Consider the following 22,214-nt stretch of genomic DNA (forward strand, 5'->3'; position numbering starts at 1 on the left):
CATCCACCCAGAAACACCTCGGGCATCTTTTGGGGCAGTTTTCCTGAAGTATTATCTAAAGAAACGCAATCTTTAACGGTCACCGTGGCATAAAAGCAGCATGTAAAGAATCACCAGTAAAATCTGATGAATAACAATTAAAGGTTGGCTGACTTTACACGGAAACAAGGTTTTAGAAAAGTAGATAACTTCAACTTCTTCCACCATCTTTGCTGTTACAATTCCTCTCACAGGTTCAGGATCCACACTCAGTGGGAGTGCCTTTAGCTGAACATTGAATACAGAAATAGCAGACAAGCTGATGCACTGAAACAAGATTAGATACTGTAACTAAAGTAGATTACTTTCGTTAGAGTAATCTTAGAGTTTTGGTTGAGTGTGGAGGTGAACCTGCTCTTGACTTCCTCGTTTTATTCATTTAAAAAAGCCTCTGTACTCAATTAAAAGGAGGCGGGAAAGCCGGTTATTGGAATTTTATACTCTATTTGATTGCTCATGGTGCTTTCTTACTACTATCCTCAATCACACCAGAGGCCTATAACCTAACAGTTACACACTCACACTCTGATGGATGTATTGAGGGCGACTGTTGTGCCCAAGGATACTTCAAGGACCTCCAGCCTTCCAGTTAGCAGCTGACCCGCTCTACCTCCTGAGCCCCAGCCGCCCCAAATCAAACCATTTCTCACCTGCTGCACGACGTGAAGCTGTGAGCGGTGAGCAAACAGCACACGAAGGCATGTCTGAAGGTTTGTTTGTTCGTCCAAACCACAATAGTGAGTACAAAAACCTCCACAGGACCACGGTCAGAGGTCATCTAAGGTCGGGTCATTTCTAGTATGAAAACCTATTGCAGGTTGTTCACAGCACTCGGTTTGCTGGCGTATTTACCTTCCAAATGTTGTTTTCCTATCATCTTTATCTCTGGCTGTGACCTGCGGTCCTGTTTTTGGTTTTATTCATTTAGTTTATTCAATAAGTTTTTAAAAATTTATGACTTTTCAGGTGTTTTTGGAGTGAATTCGAGAGAATCTGTTCATTAATTACCTGCTGTTAATTCAAACACTGATAGATCGCCACCCGCTGAGGTCACAACACCAGCAGACGCAGCCAGCATCAACAGAGTTACGTCCTGTACCTTTTTTAGCATGAAACCAAAACAGAACATGAAACAGGGTGTGAGGGGTCTGAGTTCAGTGACTGACGCTCTGACAGCTTTCATGGACGCTGCTGTTGGGAAGTTCTGAGGAAATGTTTAAAATAAGCTGACTCAACAGGTTTTTGGTCTTTGAGAAATCTCATCTGCCAGCATCAGTCAACTGAGCTGATAACAGACGGATATATCAGTGCGTCTCTAAAAGCATTTTCTTCTCCCTGATGAACTTCTGAGCATCGCTGTCACACTCGGAAAGCTACAAATGAGATCATTTTAACAAAACCCTAAATCTCGTTTTCGTCAGGCTGACGTGTGAACCTGAATACGGGACCTTTAACCGTCTCTGAAGATATTTAAAGTGAGATCTTGCACACTGTGCTGAGTGTTAGTGCTGCATTTGTGTTCATCAGATGAACTAAATTACAATAATCCGTTTTTTTAACAGTAGAGCTACTGTCAGTGTGCTTGACAGAGACGAGACAGGGAGAGAAAGAAGGGAGGGGGCAGAGGTGAAACTATCCGGACTCGCTGGGCTCTCCTCTGAAGAAATGCACAGTTTGAACCAGCTGCCGGCCCAACAACAGGACCCCGACCCACCGTTTGAGAAGCCGATCTGAGGAGAAACAAATCCAGCGACTTCCTGTTAATGTGTCTGTGTTAACTCTGTCCCACAGACTGTTCAGCTGCTCCGGTTTGACAGAAGAAGAAGGAGGCTTTGAGAAAAGAAAACCCCCCCAAAACTGAAACTTTCATCCTCTTTTCATGCTTCAGCCACGAAACACAAACCAGACGTCCACTTTCATCCTCGCACAGATCCCAGCACGCACAGCCAGTCGAAGTGTGCGTCCCTAATCCTGTCAGATCCTGTTTAAAGGAGTTTTTTCTCCCCGCTCTCTCCGAGTCCTGGCTGATATTAAAAACAGCGTAATACTAAGCTTCTTCAAACTCGATAAAATATAAAAGTTTAATCATTCGGCCGGCCTGAAGTGCACTCGATAGTATTTCATATTATTTTAGTTCTGGTATTCAGATCGTTCCTTTAATCTTTATTTAATTACCTCTGGGCTGAACCACTGCAGTTAACTGTTGCTGGGCTCCTGACTGGTTCTAGTGGTCATTACACATGTCAACGTCACTGGATGACTTTTATCATTATTTAAAAAGCAGATTTAAGAGAAAAAAAATGCAGACAGAAATTTTTTTATCCCACATAAAATAAATTTGTGATTAAAATTGGACTCCACATTTTTTTCCTTTGGTTTTGAAAGTGTTTAGATTAATAGACACCAAGTGGCTCCAGGCTCTGTGCTTCTGACACTTGACAAAACAGTCATGACCCTAATTTTAAGGCCTTGAAATCATCCAGATGAAGGAGTTTTTAAAAAAAGAACCTCTGTATGGTTCCATTGAAGGGGGAAACTATCCATACAGGTCAAAACTGTTTTTTGTGGCAGGCAGAAAACATGTTTATTTCTGCTCTAAAAGTAGACATTTTAACATGGGAGTCTATGGGGACGGACTCACCGGTGGAGCCGGCCTCAAGTGGCCACTAGAGGAACTGCAGTTTTTCATAACTTGGCTTTTGTCGCTTGATGATTTGAGAAAAACTCAATTTAAACTGCATAAATGAACTGACTTTAAAGGCACCTACACAGCTGAGTCTACCTGGAATGCAAGTGGTGACCTGGAAGAAAGGAAATCGATCAGATTGACGGCTGATGATGGGAGGTGATTAGCGGGAGTGAGCTGGTTTGGAATAGATGGACTGAAGCATGAAAAAAAAAGTCCCTTAAGAAAGCTGAGATGGGTGTCCTGCTGCTTTAATCAGTTCACACACCTGACCTCGCCGTCATCTCTTTGACTGTCAGGCTCCTCGCTGAGTCACATGACCCTTTTCATCCATACAGCTTCACTTCTGTGGTCCTCTTGCCCCCCCGAGTGTCTGTCAAACCTCCCCCTCCACCCTCCTTCAGCTACCACATGTACGTCTTTGTGGTGTCGATCTGACTCCCCCCTGCCTCCTCACCCCTCGCTCCTCCCTCCCTGTCTTCCTCCTCCTTGTCGTCTTTGTCCTTCTCGGTCTCGCTCTCCCACAGCGTGATGAGCGGCGGGTAAAGCTCATTCAGAGGGATGGATGTGGCGTGCTGCATGTACTTCTTCAGTGAGTGGCCGCAGGACTTGTGCTGCTGCACGCGCCGGCCCATGTACACCACCAGCAGCGCCATGATTGACAAAGCGAACATGGAGCCCATGACGGCCGCCAGTGCCACGCTGCTGCGCCGCGACGCCACCAGCTCCACTGAGAAACCCGCCTCTTTAGTGGTGATGTTCAGACAGGAGGTGTGGATGGGACCAGAGGGGAGGGAGGAGGAGGAGGATGGAGACACAGGGGTAGGGGAGGTTCTAGGAGAGGAAGAAGGAGAGGTGGGGTGAGGAGGAGAGGAGGAGACAGTGAGGCAGACGTGGTACTCGGTGGCAGGAAGGAGATGAGTCAGGTTGTACTCCTGCACGTCGACTGGAACCTGGAGAGGGAGGGGGAGGGGGAGGCAGAGAGGAAAATGTAATTAGCCCATCGAGTGCCTCCTGCTGGGTGTAAACCCAGTGTGATAAGATGGGGTGTTGATGAAAGAGCCCGAACAGGTTGAGCGATTGATATCAAGTTTATATCATTCGTGTTTCCCACGCGTCAACCTTAGTTAGAGCTGAGTCAAAATAATCTGTAAATGCAAACTCCTGTGATGGCTTCACGACTTCCAGCAGTAATGTCATTGGGTGATATGTTCACCTTGGCCGTGTAGCTGATCTGAGGGTTGTCAATGTGCACGGTTGCACTGGTCCACCGGGGAAGAGGGCCGGGGATGTCATGATGGTTTGAACCCACAGCTGAAGCTCCTCCGCTGGGATATAACTTCCACTCCAACACCACAGACTGGGCGTGAACCACCTGCACATGAAACAAGAAACAGTGAATCACCAGATTCATGGAGGACAAACTGTCTGGAGCATTAGATAGTTTAATAGCAGAAGAATAGAAGGAGGCACTAGAAGAATAAAATATAACCAGAAGAAGTAAAGAAGAAAAACTAGATGAAGTAGAAGCTGAAGAACTAGAAAAAGAATAAATTATAGAAGAAGAAAGGACCAGAAGAAGACCTGAAGAAGAATAACGTAACAAACTGGCAGAAGTAGAAAAAAAAATAAGTAGTAAGTTTGATGTAAAACTAGACAAATAATTAAAGGAACTAGAAGAACAACTTTAAGAACAAATAGCTAGAAGAAGAACAAGAATAACAAGAAACAAAAGAGGAGTAACTACTCGATGGCAAACATGAAGAAGAGGAAGAAGAACTTCATGAAAATATGGATAAAAACCACACGCTAGAAGAAGAACAAAAGAGAAGAAGATGAAGAACTTGAAAAGGGCAAGAATAATAAGAAGGAGAAGATGCAGAAGATATAGATGAATTAGTGCAAGAACTGGAAAAAGATTAAGAGCTCACAGCATATTTCTAATAACACCTAAACCTGTTCATATAGCACATGAAGCACAAAACGTACCTTAGCGAGCACCACCAGAGACCCTGCACCACTGGATGAGTTCCCCAACCAGGTCCTTTCTCTGCTGGGGTCATTCCCCCCACCAGACCAAGAGCCGGCATATCCCTGAGAGTCTACGAACACCGAGACACTCTTGGTGTCTGCTCCTTCGATGTTCCAAGCCACACAGGTGTACACACCTGTAAGAGAAGAGCAGCTTTTATGCCACTGAAGGTCCAAATTAAAAATCCACTTTAAACGGAACTGGATTTGAGCCTGCAGCTCAGACTGACCTGCGTCTGATGGCTCTGCGTGTTCGATCACCAGCGCACCAGGATCTGACATCCGATGCTTCTTCTTCCTCCTGCTCAGGCCACGCCCCTCCTCTGATATGATTGGTGAAGCCACTGCCTCTGAGCTCACCTGAGCAGATTCATAATGTCACTCTTTGGTGTCTCTTTACAGGATCATGCTCTTTTTTAGTTCTCACTCATTGCATGAATTTATTTGACTAATTAGTTTTTTTTAGGTTAAATATGGTATACATCAGGTAGTTAAGGAATGGGCACATTCAGTTTTTATTAAATGTACGTTCAGTTTATGCCAGAGCTTTTTTTTCTTAATGATAAATTGTTTGGATAAATAAACCTTTAATTCTATTTCAGATGCCATTGCTCAAAATTTTTGCTTCATGTCATGTGAAGATACTTGTTTTGGGTTAAGAAAAGATTTTAGCTGGGGTACACGTACACACAACAGCAGACGTAGACTGTGACAATAGGACATGGAACACATGACGGACCGGGGAGACAGGATGAAACACAAATAGAGGAACACGGGAACAGTCAAGGGGGCAAAACACAGAGAGCGAGAGGGGAACAAGTAGCCAAGAGAATGAAGAGAGCACAAGAGGGACATGACAGGCTGGGGAAACGTGGGATAAACAGGATAGAGGGGGGAACGTGAAATGGAAGACAAGAGAAACAAGACACAAAGACACACAAACCCAGACACACAGAGAGGGACACAGAGGACAAAGACTCAGGGGAACCTAATAACCAAGGAGCTAAACAGGACAACCTAAGCAATAAAGAATAAACTCAAGACTAACAAAATAAACCATAATACAAAAATGACATCAACATACAAGAAAACTCAAACCGGGTCAAATGACCCAGGACGATGACAGTAAGTGACTCCCACGACCCATCAGGGCACAGATGTCAAAGCTGTAAATGTACATGTCAGGAGATTGAGTCGCTGTGGTGATTTAAACCCATTTCCAGGGTGTCTCATGCTCTCACGCTGAAGCTGTGTCTGCTGGAGTGAGTCATTTAGTACAATTTAATGTTGCACTTGATTAATGTAGCTCTGTTATTAGCTAATCGCTAATTATACAGTGGAACAGACAGAACAGTGGAGATGCAGAGGGAACGACACGCTGGGGAGTTTATTCACCACGTCCAGCATGAAGAGGAAGTAACGTGTAATAATCACTGTCTGATTAACTGAAATCAATGAAGTGAAAATGCTCAAAGCTTTGTGTTTCTCTCTGGGACTTGGACACACACAAAAGTTTCTGCCCACCTTGTCACCATTTGGTGTCACCCAATAGAACTGAGGGGCGGGGTCGGCGTCTGCCCAGCACTCCAGCGTAATTGGCTGCCCTGCGCTGACATTTATGGTCGGGGGGAAGGAGTGAGGAGTTATGTGAGGCAGGCAACTGTTGGTACCTCCTCCGCCCCATCCAACCGCCACCACCTCCTGCAGCTCCTGACCGATCAGGTGAGGCGGGGAGGAGCAGATGGTGATGGAGGAATCCAGCAGCTTGAGGTGTGATTGGTTGCCAAGGTGAGGCCCCCAGGAGGAGAGGCAGTCGCACCGAAGAGGGTTCGAGTGAAGAGAAACCTCCTCAAGAGAATGGAGGGAGGAGAGGAGGTCTCCAGAGAGGAGGCTGAGCTGGTTATTATGGAGGAGGAGAGTCCGGAGGGAGGGCAGGTTACTGAGGGCAGAAGACCGAAAACAAAAGACATTGAATGAGGAAAAAGAAATGAAGAATATGGACAGATAGAAAAGAAAGAAGAGACGAAGAACTAGGAGAATGTGAAGAAGAAGATGAGGAGACAACAGCTGAAGGAGTTACAAATGTACAAAATCTAAAAAATAAAAAATAAAAATCACTTTTACTCATGAAAAACATAACATATGTAAAAATAAAACATAACATCAGTGTGGGGTGGCTCAGAGACCGTTAGACACTCACCTGAAGGCCTGTGGGTCCATGTAAGAGAGGCGTGGGTTGTTGCAGAGCTCCAATTTGGCAAGTTCTGGAAGGTTTTGAAAAGCTGCTCGCTCCACCATCAGCAGGTCCTCCATGTTGTTCAGACTGAAGCCAAACACAACACTGCATTTACTACAACGTGCAACCGTGGCAGCATCCTAAGGTGACAAACAAAGCCAGAAAACTCCAACAGCTTGGAACAACGTGATCTCTACTTTGTGTTTTCCAGCCAACCTGAGTTCCTCCAGGTGCTCAAGGTTCTGGAAATCTCCCTGCTGGACTCGACCAATCGGGTTCCTGTTCAGGTCTAGGAACTTCAGGTTTGGGAGCACGCTCAGAGCATCGCGAGGAACAGACCTGCCATGAGAATGAAATTCAGCCATGGCTCCAGTGGCAGAAGGTTATGGAACTGAGACCTTATTTAATCATTGTACATCCCCTTGAAGCTAAAAGTGTGTTATTAGTGGACATTCAAGGCTCTGACTGCTGAGAACCCTTTAAAACAACTTTCCCCCCACCCTGTTACATCAACAGTATCCTTCACTACCACTCGTATCAATCACATCACCATTTTCCTTTGATAATGGCTATTTCATCTGTCAACAACTACAAGTTGCCATTTTTGATGCTCTCTGGTCACCACATTGCTTCTATTCTTGCCCTTTATGCATTTAAGACAGGAAAGTCTACTTAATAACAGGGTTATAGCTAGGTCTAACAGGCTAAGAGAAAGTAAACTAGGGGTCCTGTCCTGACGAACCTGAGCCGGTTGTCGTAGAAAGAGAGGCTCTCCAGGTAGTCAAGGCCCAAGAAAGCAGCAGAGGGAACAGAGGCCAGTCCCATTCCTGCCAGGACCAGGCTGTGGAGGCGAGACAGAGGCAAGAAGTTCTTCTCCTCAAGACCCAGGATAGGGTTTTCCCCAATCATCAGAATCTCCAGGGATGGCAGAGACTCGAACCAGCGACTGTCGATAGCCACCAGATGGTTGGAGTTCAGGTGGAGCCTAGGAGAAACATCAGAGAATAGAGAACTAATTCAGATGAAGCTGAATGGTAGCAACATGACAGGTTTTTGAAAGTTTTGGGGTGGATGTAGTCCCTGAGAGTGACCTAGTGAACCTTTAGGAAGTTTCAAGATCTGATTATATATGTCTTTGGTGTTTTTTTTAAATTGCTTTTAATCTTATTTATCTTACTTCTACCGGTATAGTGAATTTGACATGAACAACGACCAACTTCACATTTGCTGGGCCCAGATCTTCGACAGTTAACATCAGAGATGGATGACTCCTAGATCCAGCCTTCAGATTTTGTCTGCTATGATTCTGTTCTCAGAGAAACCCCCACGTTCTACCTCCTGAGTCCTCACTGAGAAAGGTGTACTGGCTTTAGCTGGCTCTGGTGGTCTTTTTAAGGTTCTATTCATCTCATATGCAGTTCTGATGGTCATCTGCAAGATTCTGGGATAAGTTAACAGTCAGAATGAGGTTTGATAGAAGAAGTGGTGGTGGCGATTACCGCAGCAAGTTGGTGAGGCCGGCAAAGGCTTTGGGTCCGATGGAAGAGATGTGGTTATGGTTGATGTAGAGCTCTTCCAGACTGGAGAGATTCCTCAGACAGAAGTCCTCCAGCTCCTCAATGTGGTTCTCCTCCAGGTACAGAGTCACCAGGCGGCCAAGAGAGGACAGGCCCATGGAGGCCACCTGAACAGACAAGAAGAGACAGTATTTCGGTATGAAGCTGACTTAGAGCGGATTATCAAGTCGGACCAGGATGGAGATAAATGTAAACCACATTTTTTTCACTTCAGTTACAAGTTGTAAGCAAAATCCGTCATCTGGTGTAAAGATTTGATCTCAAATCAAACATGCAGAGCTACCCACTGCGCCGAACCCCGTGTGAATATGTAGCAGCTGAAAGCTTTCATCCAGCTGTTACTGACATCTGTATCCTGCTGTTCAACAAGACTGTGGATAAATATTGAGAATCGAGAAGCGCATACCTGTGTGAAGTGGTTCTGAGACAGGTCGAGCTCTGTCAGGTTGGTCAGACTCTGCAGTTCAGTAGTTATAGAGGAGATGTTGTTACTCTGCAGCAGCAGCACCTGAAAGGAATGATGAAAAATCACATTCAGAATATATTAACAACATAATGACTGGTCAGTCTTTCAACTGGCTCATTAGAGTCAGGTCAGAGTCAGAACCCCAGTTTATGTTAATGTATGCAGGGTCTCATTAGTCAAGAACAGAAAATACTCTCCTTTTGATTCAATCCCAAAGCGATGCTCTCTGCAGGCATGAACTGAGAAAGACGCTACCTTGTTCTTTGGGTTCATGAACTAGAGCAGATGTAATAATTAAATTTCACAATAAATCTCTGTCATCTTTGTAAGTAGTTCGGTGTTGTCTGATCCTTGTGTGCCTGCAGACACCCCTGAGGGTCAAAAGAGCACAACCATACACTATATATAGTGATGGATTTGAAAGGTATGTAGGCCAGAAAAGTGAATCAAGTGCATGAATGCATTAAACCTGCTAACAGCCAGCAAGGAGGGTGGGGGGTGGGGTTCCTCTGGTTGCCATTGAAAAATTGATAGAAGTCTGGGAAATGAGCCTATTGCTCCCCTGCTCTATTACCACTGTAAAAATGTTCCTGATGAGTTTATGGTCTGACTTGCTCAAAGTCTCATGCTTTATTTTGGGTAAATGATGGTCCCGAATAGAGCACAAAAAGGATAGAGCAACGTTTGCTTTGGGTTTGCATCCCGTGACTGACAGCCACTTCTCACATTGTTTAGCCCATGACTCAAGAAGGAGTCTGAGTGTGTTATTAATATTTCTTAGCAATAAGTGAACCAAGCTGCTTCACACTTAAGCCTAAAAGTTGTTTTTTGTTACATTTTTATGACACTGTTGTATGAGCAGGCTTTTAAATTGAAGGCAAGCTAGAGACATAATACATAATAAGAAATGTATCGTAAAAGCTCATTTTTAGGCTCTGCATGGAGGTCCATCCATGCAGGGCTGTTACCTGCGTATCAGCAGAGATGTTGGCTGGTACTCTCTGCAGATGGAGTTCATTGCAGTCGACTGTCCTGGCCTGGTGATGCACAGACTGTGGGGTGTACCACGGTCGCGTCTCACATACACACTGCAGAGGGCACAGCACAGCGCCACCTGGAGGAAACACACACATGCACCAGGGCTCTCTTTAAACAACATCTGCGGATCATTAAATGTCCATTTGCATCCTTTATGCTAATCTTTACCTTGGGTGGTCCCGCTCATTTCAGCACACGCTGATGCTATAACCAGGGAGAGGAGGAGAATGGAGAGAACTTCAGATCCCATGATGCACTGGGCTGTGGCGCAGGATAAATAGCGATGACACGTGCCTCCAGAAGGCTGGTCGGAGTTTCATCTACACAAATACTGAAAAAGTAAAGGATAGAATTTTTTTTTTTTTAAAGGAATTTACTCTGTTGAAGTTGCTGCTAGCAGATACAGTTAATCATTAGTTAGCCTAGCTTAGAATTTAATTAAAAGTCTCTAAAGAAGTTGAGTAAGTGGAAACACCTGGGTTGATTATGTTGTAACAGCAGAAATGTGGAACCGTCACAGACCAAGCATGAAAAACTAAACTTTAAAGTGACGACGCTGCAGTTCCTTTAGTGGCCACTTGAAAATCAGAATCCTTTATTAATGCCTGAGGAAAGCACGTGGTCACAGAGAAAGTGAGAACATTAACTGAGTAACCTAAATTAAACAATACAATATATTACAAAGTTACAAAATACAACAAAACAGCTCAAATATATACAAATTATAAATAAATTAAAAATATATGGTTGAAACTGAGGTGCCCCTCTTATTTTCTCTGTAGAGGATGTGTAAATATAAAGGGTGTAAAGCTATTACAGTGTGTACTGTGCTTTAGATGGGGGAGTTGTACAGGAATGATTTCCTGTGTCGTTCAGTGGTGCATTATGGGTAATCTCAGTCTCTGAGTGATTTGTAGTTGCATTTATTAAAATGTATCTGTACAGTTTATGCACAGGTACATTTGTCACTAGTAAACCAAACTTACTAGTGGCAGATGATAACTTATATGATGATAACTCTCTACCCTACCACGTTCCTAAAAAATAGGAACGTGGTTTATTCAAGCATCAGCTAAAACTGATGCTTGAATAAACCAGTCGGCGGCATCATGTTGGCTAAGCCAGTGTTTTGTTTACAGCTTGTGACACACATTCGCAAACAAACATAAATATTTCATTAGCAGGAACTGTGTCAAACTCATGCTGCAGCATCCATCAACACACAGCAGCAATTAATCTGACAACGCAGAGGAGAGGAGGGGGCAGCGGCCTGGTGACACATAGGATCAAATCAAAGTGTGTCTGCAGCCGACCAGCCAATCCCAAAACACACACTCGCTCCTGTTTCCAACACTTCTGAGGACATTGAACTCTCTCACGCTCATTCACTGGGGCCACAACTTTAAAGTACTCTTTGTTTTACTCTATAGTTTTATTGCACAAGTTCCAGCTCTGGTCTTCATTATTTTTCTCTATTATATTTTATACATTTGTTTGCAAAGAAACCACTGAGGTTGTTTTTGCGTATTTTTATGCAAAGTAGCAGCTCTGACATTGCACTGAGATGAACAGAATAGGATAAAAGAGCCATCAATATATCGGTCTAATTTAAAATGAAACCAAAATCAGGTCTTCAAATTAAAATGTCCTCAATGTGAAGACGTTGAGTCCCCACAACATGAGTTATACAAGAACACACACACACACACACACACACACACACACACACACACACACACACACACACACACACACACACACACACACAACACACTGCTGTTGATGTTGTTGTTGTTGCGCGCACACACACACACACGCGCACAGCGGGATAGGAAATGGGGACACCTTGCCTCTGGTGCCATGGCAACCAGCCAGGAAGTGACATAGCAGGACAAAGGGGAGGGATTGACCTCAGTGCCGCCCCCTGATTGGTCCAGTTAGTTCTCACTGTGTCCCAAATCCACACTGAATATAATCACATGCACTTTATGTGTGTAACATAGACTAATGTTTGTATTTATCATATATGAAACCTTAAATTCTCTAGTTATTTATTTATTTGCTCAACTGGAATGATTTTGAAAACGTGGAAAACTGCACTAAAATAAAAATACAGAGAAAATGTCCTTAGTTGTAGCATTTCTTAGTTTGGTAAAAAATGTATTCCAACTTGCCTGATGAGGCCATGATGGGCATGTTTATTGAGACTGCAAGACTGTGAGTCAACGGCTATCAGGAAGTTGTGTTTTTAAATGGTAAATGGCCTGTATTTGTATAGCGCTTTACTAGTCTCACACACTGGTGATGGCAGCTACATTGTAGCCACAGCCACCCTGGGGCGCACTGACAGAGGCGAGGCTGCCGGACACTGGCGCCACCGGGCCCTCTGACCACCACCAGTAGGAGTGGTGCTTGCCCAAGGACACAACGACCGAGACTGTCCAAGCCGGAGCTCGAACCGGCAACCTTCCGATTACAAGGCGAACTCCCAAATCTTGAGCCACGATCGATTTTACTGTGACTGCTGTCCTGATTTTCCTAAATCTTCCATCTTATATATGCCATCCATACTATAATAATTAAAAGACTAAAATTAATACTGAAACTAATTAAAACAAAACATTTTCAAAAAGCAAAAACAAAACTGAATTAAAAATAAGATGTTAAAATGGCATTAAAATAAAACAAAGTTGAAAATTACAATTTTTTCTCCCATCGAGTCCTATAATACCGAACACACCCTCAGCTGCCTGCTAGCTTTTAGAAAGAATGCACGATTATCACACTTCCATGTATCCCTCAGTTTTTATACCTGGAAGCTACTTCAATTTTCATATACAGCTCATCATTCAGTTGTACTGAAATCATTCTATGAAGTCATCTTATTTTCAAGTTCAGCTCATACTCCCCAGTTCTACGCTCCTTTCCTAATGTGGTCACGTCTGCTTAAAAACAAACAAACAAACAGGACAAAAAGGAAAAACTCGAGTCTTTAAAACAGTGGCTTCAAACAGTGTGTGTGTTTCTGTGGCAGGCTGATATGAAGCACGGCTGGTAGGTTGGACACAAAATAATCCTCTACCTGCTGTCCTCCCCTGAGGCAGCATGCACATCATTTAAAAAAAATAAATAAATAAATCATCAGAGAGATGAATGAACACAGAAAATCAGCTTGAACATCATGGGAAATACTACAAGGGGCTCTGGTTAGTTCACTATATCAAAGAACTTTGGGTCCTATGGAGCTGTAGACCAAAAATACACATTTTGGGAAGGGTAAACATTTATTTCTGGTAATTTCCTTCATGCTGTGGACTGATTTAATTGTGCTTCTGTGAATAAATTGAAGTTATTGTGCCAACATTTTCAAAATTCTTGATTAACCAATAAGTATGAATTAGCAGGACACTATTATTTTATGGATAATATGAGCTTTCCTGTGAGAAAACAGAAGAAAATGCCATTTTATTTCTCTTTGGTCATATTATTGATACCATGTTCTTTCTTGATACTGTCTTTCATAGTCTAAAAGCTGGTGTAAACAATTAATTTATCAATTTAGCTTAGTTTTGTGCCACTCTATGTGCCCTGGGCTGAATACCAGCCAATTAATGTGCAATAGTATTATCAGTAAAAGGAAAGGATTCTCTAATAACAGCCGGGCAGTCTAGCATCTGTGGTTAGTTCATGTCTGTATTAAGCTTTCAGGTTGTTTTTGCAGTAGTTCTCATAAAACCCCAAATAAATGCTGACTTTGGAAGTCAGTCGTGTTTTCAGTCCGCTGCTGGTTCATAATAATACACTCCAAACAGTAATGATTGTCTGTGGCTTTCTGCCTTTTAATAAGCTTTTTGTGAGGATATAATGTGCAGTGAGTCAGACAGCAGAGCTACTGGGACAAAAGGTGCACAGGGGGGTGGGGCAGATTTGCCACTAGTTCGTTAGCATATTATTAAATATCGCTCATTAAGTTCAAAGGTTTGTTGATGAATTTGCGATGAACGCATCAAACCTGAACACAGCACGGTAAGAACATGTCAGCATTTGTCTGACAGATCGTTCAAATGTCTGAACCTCCTCCTTCTGGTTAGTGACAGACCAGAGGAGGTTCGTCTCTCTGCTCCAACATCTGAACACCCCCCCACCCACCCCTTTGCTGTTGAGCAGATGGAATATTGATGAGCTGATATTAATTATTTAAGCAGCTGTGAGTGCCTCATTTACTGTCCTTCTCTACAGGCTGTGATTGGAGGAAAGCAGGAGATGCTGGTTAATGAACTGTGACACACACACACACACACACACACACACACACACACACACACACGTTTGCATGTCTGCCTTTGTAAGGACCATCACAAACATAATGCCAATCCGGGACCTGCCTGATTTTAGCTAAACAAATGTTTAAACACTCAGATAGGATTTAAAAGGTCTACTCTTGTTCTAATGTTCCAACAAATGTCCAATTTAAAAAAAAATGTCCTCACTTTTCACTGATGTTATTATTTTGTGAACATCTATTAACTTTTTTAAGAAAATGTCCCCATTTTGTGTAAAGTTTTTCACTTTTTACAAATGTGCTAAATGCTGTTGGGGTTGAACTCAAAAAAGTGGTAAATAATACATTACTTTACTTAATTACTCCATAAATGAACTACTTTGTTGCAGTACCTCTTACATTGCTTTGTAACATGTCCTGAGATATATTACACTACAGCTACCATTTAACAATAAAAATGTTGTGCAACATTCCTGCATGCTGATATAACTTTCTATCCTAATGACAACACACGAGATCTTTCTTGTTGTGTTTAAGTATGAACCCAAAGCTTAAAATCAGCCTGAAGAGCATTTCACAGAAATTAAGGTTACAATGCTTCATGCCTGACTGTGCATCACTGCTTTTATTACCTGTGTGAAAAAGTGATTGCCACCTAAACCTAATAACTGGTTGGGTCACGCTTAGCAGCAACAACTGATGATTAAGCATTGAAGATAACTGGCAATGATTCTTTCACGGCGCCGTGGAGGAATGTTGGCCCACTCATCTCTGCATGATTGTTGTAATGAATTTTATAAAGAACTCCAACCCATTCAGGAATGCACTGTTAATGACTTGTAAGGGTAAGTAAGGGTTAATGTGAGATTTAAAACAGATTTAAAAAGTAAAAACCTTTTAGTCCTCTTCCCCTCAATCCCTAGCCACAACAGACTGATGCCCCCCCCTTCACTGTGGATCTTGCAGTGGTTTCTTCCTGTTAGAAGGATTTTTTTTCTTTCCCACTGTTGCCAGATGCTAACTCTTAGAATGCAGCAAGATGACTGGTGTTGTGATTTTGGACTAAAGAAAATAATATGAATAAATTTTAATTGAATTGCTTAAATAAAGCTTGTAAATGTACTAATCTTGCAAAAAAAAATAATTAAATAAGGGGCTAATCAGCTGTCATTTGAGCTCTAGAGTGGATATCATTGAATACTACTTGTCTACTTTTACATTTAACAACTATAACAATAAACTGTTACCAAAAATTTGCCATTTTGTCTCTCTGTTGGTCATCGTGGCTTGAGCTGAAGTAAACCTGCCACGGCCTGTTAAGGCCTGAGTTTGAGCTCTTAGGAAGTCCTCAAAGCCATAGATTTGTCATAATAGTCAACCTAATTTTGAAGTGCCTTAAACCTGCATTCTTTTTAACAGCCAGTAGGAGGCAGCACATCTGGTTGCATCAAAGTTTATGGACACTCGGCTCCTTCGACCAGTGACCTCACGGATCAGTCAGGTTGTTCTGATTAAATTATAAAGTTCAGTTTATAATTGAAACTGAAATTGAATTGAAACATCTCACGTTTTAAAATTTTGGTCATTCTCCAGATTAAGAAAGCAGGATTATTTAGAGCAGGGGTGTCGAACTCCAGGCCTCGAGGGCCGGTGTCCTGCAGCTTTTAGATCTCACCCTGGGTCAACACACCTGAATCAAATGATTAGCTCATTACCAGGCCTCAGGAGAACTTCAAAGCATGTTGAGGAGGTCATTTAGCCATTTAAATCAGCTGTGTTGGATCAAGGACACATCTAAAATCTGCAGGACACCGGCCCTCGAGGTCTGGAGTTCGACACCTGTGATTTAGAGTATGAATATTAGCTGATGGTGTTTCACTCAGAAATTGTTACATAATGAGTGTGTGAGCTGGTCTCAGAGTCAGACCCACCCCTTTGCTCACAATGTCTCATCCCAAACTCCAAGACGGTGATGCTTCACTAACCAAGGAAAGGAGGAAGGAGGCGCAGCTGATTTATAACACGGGACACACCAGGAGCACTTTGTGAAAAGGGATGCATCAGAGTAATTGCTTTAACACAATTATCTAGTTTTCATAATCACAGGAAGCCATAACTGTAACTGAATGTGCATTTTGATTAATTCTTCTGCACTGCTGCAGGGACTTTTCAGTGTCTCTCGGTTAAATTCATCTGCTCTACAACCACAAAGAGACACAAAACAACCACAAAGGGACGGATTAACCTGTCTGAATCACTGCGAGCGTGTTGCTGCAGTCGTTCTGTGGAAAATAAACCTGAGGGTTAACTGAGAGTCGAAGAGGTAAGAGGTGATTACATAAAGCTGAGTCGGTGTTGCTGTGGAAACCTTGTGGATGTGAAACCAAGTCGACTGAAGTGCAGAAACTCTCTGACCTACTTTCATTCAGAAAAATCTATTATGCAACAATAAGTCAAGTCATCCTCCTTTCTGTCTGAATCTGCATCAAAATGCCAGAGGTTCACGTCTCCCGAGGAAGATGAGACGAGGGAGCTTCGTTTTAGACGGATGATGACGACTATATAGATGGATTTTGATTAAAAGCTGCACAAAAAGCCAGAAAGTAGTTGCTGCTGGCCCGACACTGAAACGCCAGTCTGACTAAAGAAAAGAAGAGTTGCCACTGACGGGTAAAACATTTACACGAGATATCTGTAATAAACTTAAATAGCTCGAAAAAAATTAGTGTTTTGTTTCATCTTTAGGGAATTAATTAGACTGAAAATACACATGCAAGGAGATGGAGTGAGACTCAAAAATGCTGTTGATGACATCAAATCTACATTATAAACCCAGTAAATATTTTTACTTTAAGTGGTGCAACAACCTCACCCACAACACAATAAATTATACAAACCTCATTAAAACAAAAGAATGACTAAAGTCTTAAAGCAGCACCACAAAAACTGCACACCTGGCCCACACTCAAACTGCTACCCTGAAACTGAACCCACGAGCCTGAACACCAATAAAACACTGGGGGCGGAGTCAAAAGAACCCCAAGAAACACAAAATCCAACAAACAAAACTCGAATCTAATAAAAGGAACCGGAGGAAAGAGGAATAGCAAGCTACACATACAGGTGGAACAAACAGGTGATACTAATAAAAGGTGTGGAAGATGATAAAAAGCAGGAAAAAGAACAACTGTAAAAACAAACACAACAAAAATACCAGGGACCATGACACCAAGTCTTAAAACTTTGTCAATCAGCCCTTAAAAAGTGCAGACGGATCAAAGCAGCAAACACAGTTTATTAATACATCTGCAAGAACATCTGGAATAATAATGTTGATAAAAATGTGGAGGCACTGCAGACCGAGCGTCAACCTCACGGGCTGAAAGACGAAACTGCGGCTAAATAAAATCACTGAACCAGGCCTCTCAACCATGTTTGTACTGCTGGAACATTTTTTAAATGAGAAGTCCTGACAATTTCCATCTTTTATATACAGTCTTTGGATAGCCAGGGACAGGGTTTCTTCAAAAACACTCTTTCTACTCATTTTATAGCAAAGACTACAGTTCCCATGATCCCTGAATAAACTGGACTTTTGCTTCGAAACCCAAACTTCATAAAATGATTGTGTAGCACAATCAAGAGACAACAAGAATAACACACCTGTATAAACTTTAAAAAGACACCACATGAGACCCGATTTTTTTGTAAGTAGTTTTGATGTCATGTTTTATATCTAAAACTCTTAAAGTTAAAATTTAACAATGCCTGAAGACTGAAGTTGACTTTCCCTGCACAGTGCGGTAAACACAGAGACTGATTAGAGTCCCGTTCGTCTTTTCTCTCTTTATCACTCAGTGTCATCAGCATCCAGCTGCATTTCGGCTCATTTAGGAACAAAGCTCGTGTTTCGCAGCAGCGACTCTTTTTCTTTGTGAAAATAAAGAAATGCTAAACTTTGAGGTGAGTACCCGAGATTAAACCCGGGTTTGATTCATGATTCGTCCCTCCGTCTCACTGTGGTGTCCCTGCAGAGCTCCGTGCTCCAGTGAGGACAGACGCCCATGTTCTCACCTTGCTCCTCCGCCTGCTGCTTCTCCTGCTCCCAGCCGCAGCTGCAGACACAGCCCGGGGCAAAGCCTCACAGAGCCCGGCAGAGCCTCACAGAGCCCGGGCGGAATGAGTCCGGTAGAAGCGGGCGGTTCTCCGGTCCGCTGATGTTTTGGTGATCCAGATGAGGGCGGGCCGAGTCCTGCTGCTGCTGGCGCTTTTATCTGAAGGATCCCTCCCTCTCTCCCTCCTGTCCTCTGTCAGGTCCGCGGCAGCTGACTTCCCATCAGCCAATGGGATTTATAGGCCACTGGACGAGGGACCAATCAGGGAGCTCGGATGCTGCACAGAAGCGCTGGAGGAGGAGGAGGGTGAACGATGATGAGGAGGAGGAAGGGGAGGGTGGGTGTCTTCTGACATGACGTAATGCTCCAGATTCACCTAATGACTGAGAGTCTGCGCTCCCCTTGTTATCTCTCTCTACTTTGCTTCTTCTTCTGTGGTGTCTCCGTGGTGCTGTCTGATCTGAGGCACGAACCAGCAGAAAGTTTAAACAGGAAGTTTGAAACTTCACAAGTCAAAATGTCTTCAGTCACACATCAGACGCAAAGAGTTTACTGTTAAACAGAGAGTATCTAAGCATGATGTCAGTGCTTTATAGCTTACATCGCACTTCATCTCTTTTTTATTGGGACATTTCATGGAAATTCAATCAGTGCCTATAAATATAAATTAAATACACTGAAATTAAAAGGTTTTTTAGTTTTAGTGAACAACAATGTAACAACATATTGCTTCATTTCCTCCATAAAACAAAACAATTTGGGGGCTTTGTTTGTATTTATTCTTATTTAGTATAAAAAAATAACCAAACAAACAAACAAACAATGTTGATAACGAATCAAACAACAAACAAAAGAGAAAAGTTTGATAAGTTCTACAATTGTGATTGATCACATGTAGCAAATGTGTTCATGATAAAATGGAATAAATGAATTAATATTATCATTATCGCCTTCATAATACCAGCAACAATTCTAGGATTGTAACGCAATAAGTAAATAAGAAATTGTTAGTATTAAAAAAGCCACAGAGATTTGTGAGGAGCCACTGCTCTACATCAGAAGGAGCCAATTGAGGATTTTTTGCAATCCAGCCAGAAGGCGATCCCTCGACAGACCCAGAGCTTATTTCTGGGAACGCCTCGATATTCCCCAGAAAAGATGCAGACAGAAAGGTGAGAACATGAAGAAATCAAAAATGGAAAAAGGATCAAATATAAACACGCAGAAGCATCCACAGTTATCTTTTAGTTACTGCATTTTTATTTAATTTCCACTGCGAGTCCCAGCGAGGTTCTCTGATCTCTGCGGACGTCCAGCACTCAACACTGTGAGGAAACCAAAGTAATGCGAGACACCTGCTGACATCATGAGTGATCTCACATTGATCCAGTAAATCCTCAGGGTGAGTCAGCGTTACTGTACATGGAGCGAAGGCGAGGATGAGGACATCGAGGTGACGATGGCTCACTTTAAAAATGACTGGACAGAGAGGAGGGAGATGATGAAGACGTTTAAACGGTGGTGAAAAGGAAAACGAAAACAAGATGCTGAAGAATAAAAGAAGACTGATCGTCATTCTGATCACAGATATGAACCAAACTCCACACAAATATCTGCTAATTTAATATCAGTCAGGAGTTGTCACAGATTAGAGCAGTAAAAAATAAATCCACACCAAACACCAAACAGTTCTCGTCATATCAGACCTTAAATCTTTAAAACACTGACAAAGCAGTGTTTCAGCAGGACTTTTAAATATCTTTATTTTTTTAAATCCGATTCTGATGGACATTATAAAGTCTTGAGACTTTGATCCAGTCAGGTTTCTGATGTCACAAAAGTTACTGATAAAAGCCTTTTAGAGCAGTTTCAAGTTCAGAGTGGTTCAGTTGGATTAAGTCCCCTCACTTCCTGTCATGGTCTGTGGGAGTTTTCCATCTGTGGCTGTGGGTCCTCCCCTTTTGGGTGGGGCCAGCGCCTCACCTGTATTCCATCTGCAAGCAATCAGCGGGAGAGCTACTTAAACCTGTGCAACCTGCCTTTCCTCACCAGTTTGTTATGCTCACTACTGTGGTAACTAGAACTAGGCTGACCCTCTGAGACTCATGCTTCTTCCTCGTGTAACTCTGTTTTCCCTGTGTTTGGAGGTGTTGCATTCCCTGGTTCAATCTCACCTGGATATTCTCCATCTCTTTGCCCTCCGACCTTCTCGTTTCACCTGCTTATGATTGTGAAGTTCCTGCCTCTCCGTCTGTTACAGAATCCCTCCTGTTCCTCTGATGCCTTTTCTGTGCCCGCTCCTGCAACCTGATTTACTAGGCCACTCCCTCTCTGTCCCAGTCACCGACCCTCCGTCGTTATTATTTACTTAAGGCTTTGCCCGCTCTGTATTCTGTTATTCGTTTGTTATTTATTTGGTGTGCATTTGGGTCCTTTCTTTGGGTGAACGTCTAGTTGATGACACTTGCTGTTTGCTATTATAACCTTTTCTCAATTTGTGGATAAAACATCATTTAAAAAATTCCCATTTTGTTGGAGATGAATATGAAAATGAAAGCATGACTTAAATTAAAACAAAACAAAAACCAATTGCAAATATTTAGTGTTAAAAGCACTTCCTCAAAAGAAACGCCAGCAGTCCTGTGTTCATCTTCTTAGCCAATATGGGCGAGCCGGGGTCAAACTGCTGAGATAATTATTCAAACCTTTTTGTTTCAGTTTTCAGAGATGTAATATCAATAATCTTTTCTTTTTAAACATGAAAGCTAATTAGACCATAAAAACTGCACCTTGCAGAAAACAGTAACCATACATTAGGAGTACAGTTAAACCAGCGTGTGTGTGTATAGGAAGCAGCTGCTGGGGGTTGAAGCTGATGCTATCATGCTTCAAATCAAAATGCTGTAAGGTGGTAATGTGAGATCTATGAGACTCGGGGCTTTAACTGCAATTGTTCTCCTCTATCGATGATGAAAATACATTTTTGGGCTACATCTCCTCAGAGCCTCCATTAATCTCTGTTCATACTGGAATAAATGATCAGCGTCTCCCGTAGAACAACAAGACCAACCACTGACAGCTCCAAGGCTCGTCCTTTCTTCTGTGTGGTTTAAGGACGCCAACAGGAGGATTTACTCCACCTGCTCTTTTCCTGACCAGAGGTGAACTCATGTTCAGAGGATCAGAGGTTTAATAAAAAGTAAAGCATGGATTCATGTTTTATTAAACTTCTGAGCTGCAGCTGGATGGAAGCACCGACATCTGATTCCCTCCTCGTTTGAGTTCAACCCAAATTCTCCCACAATGCAAAGTAGGTTTTTCCTCCAACCTGTTTTATCTGTAAATGTGTGTCAGCTTGTTCCCTGAGAATCAGTGTGTGTGTGTAAGAAGATGCACACACACATCACATAAACTGTCATCAGCCTTCATGTTGTTATCTGCAGGAGATTTATGACAAATCAGGTCAAAGTTCAGTGTAAACAATAAAATGGAAGACTTATCTTTGAAAATTTGGTTGAGGCACACGCGCACACACACACACACACACACACACACACACACAGCATCTTATGTGTGTGAGAGACTCGGTGTGAACTCCTGCTGAGTGAAAACAATCCTGCAGCCTCTCAAATCCAGATTAGTCTGGATTAAAACTCACTATTCCCATCAGAAAAGTGTGTGTACTTGCATTACTGATGCTATGGGGACATTTGTCTGTTATCACACTGACATGTGGGGACAAAA

General features: G+C 42.6%; 1 protein-coding gene across 1 annotated transcript; it reads right to left on the reverse strand.

Annotated features, from left to right (window-relative positions):
- Positions 1 to 247: 247 nt before the first annotated feature.
- Positions 248 to 19,199, reverse strand: si:ch211-180f4.1 (uncharacterized protein LOC100144405 homolog). The gene is made up of 13 exons (XM_005931138.3): positions 18,430 to 19,199; positions 10,242 to 10,404; positions 10,004 to 10,149; positions 8,976 to 9,077; positions 8,492 to 8,676; positions 7,735 to 7,977; positions 7,209 to 7,331; positions 6,957 to 7,079; positions 6,281 to 6,695; positions 4,987 to 5,116; positions 4,715 to 4,893; positions 3,942 to 4,100; positions 248 to 3,678 (listed from the first exon to the last, which is right to left on the reverse strand). The coding sequence occupies exons 2-13, from the start codon at positions 10,321 to 10,323 to the stop codon at positions 3,130 to 3,132; spliced, it is 2,436 nt and encodes an 811-aa protein (XP_005931200.1). The 5' UTR covers positions 10,324 to 10,404; positions 18,430 to 19,199; the 3' UTR covers positions 248 to 3,129.
- Positions 19,200 to 22,214: the final 3,015 nt, after the last annotated feature.

Source organism: Haplochromis burtoni, unplaced genomic scaffold (genome assembly GCF_018398535.1).
Source record: "Haplochromis burtoni strain Fernald_Lab_line unplaced genomic scaffold, NCSU_Asbu1 Contig_138, whole genome shotgun sequence".
NCBI classification, from domain to species: Eukaryota; Metazoa; Chordata; class Actinopteri; order Cichliformes; family Cichlidae; genus Haplochromis; species Haplochromis burtoni.

What these genes read in the sequence shown, in the direction of transcription:
- si:ch211-180f4.1 (XM_005931138.3), bottom strand. Translation starts at nt 10,323, where the DNA reads ATGGGATCTGAAGTTCTCTCCATTCTCCTCCTCTCCCTGGTTATAGCA. An exon ending in ACATCTCTGCTGATACGCAG is followed by an intron (nt 9,078 to 10,003) that starts GTAACAGCCCTG and finishes CATTCCTTTCAG; the next exon opens with GTGCTGCTGCTGCAGAGTAA. An exon ending in GAGCACCTGGAGGAACTCAG is followed by an intron (nt 7,080 to 7,208) that starts GTTGGCTGGAAA and finishes GTTTGGCTTCAG; the next exon opens with TCTGAACAACATGGAGGACC.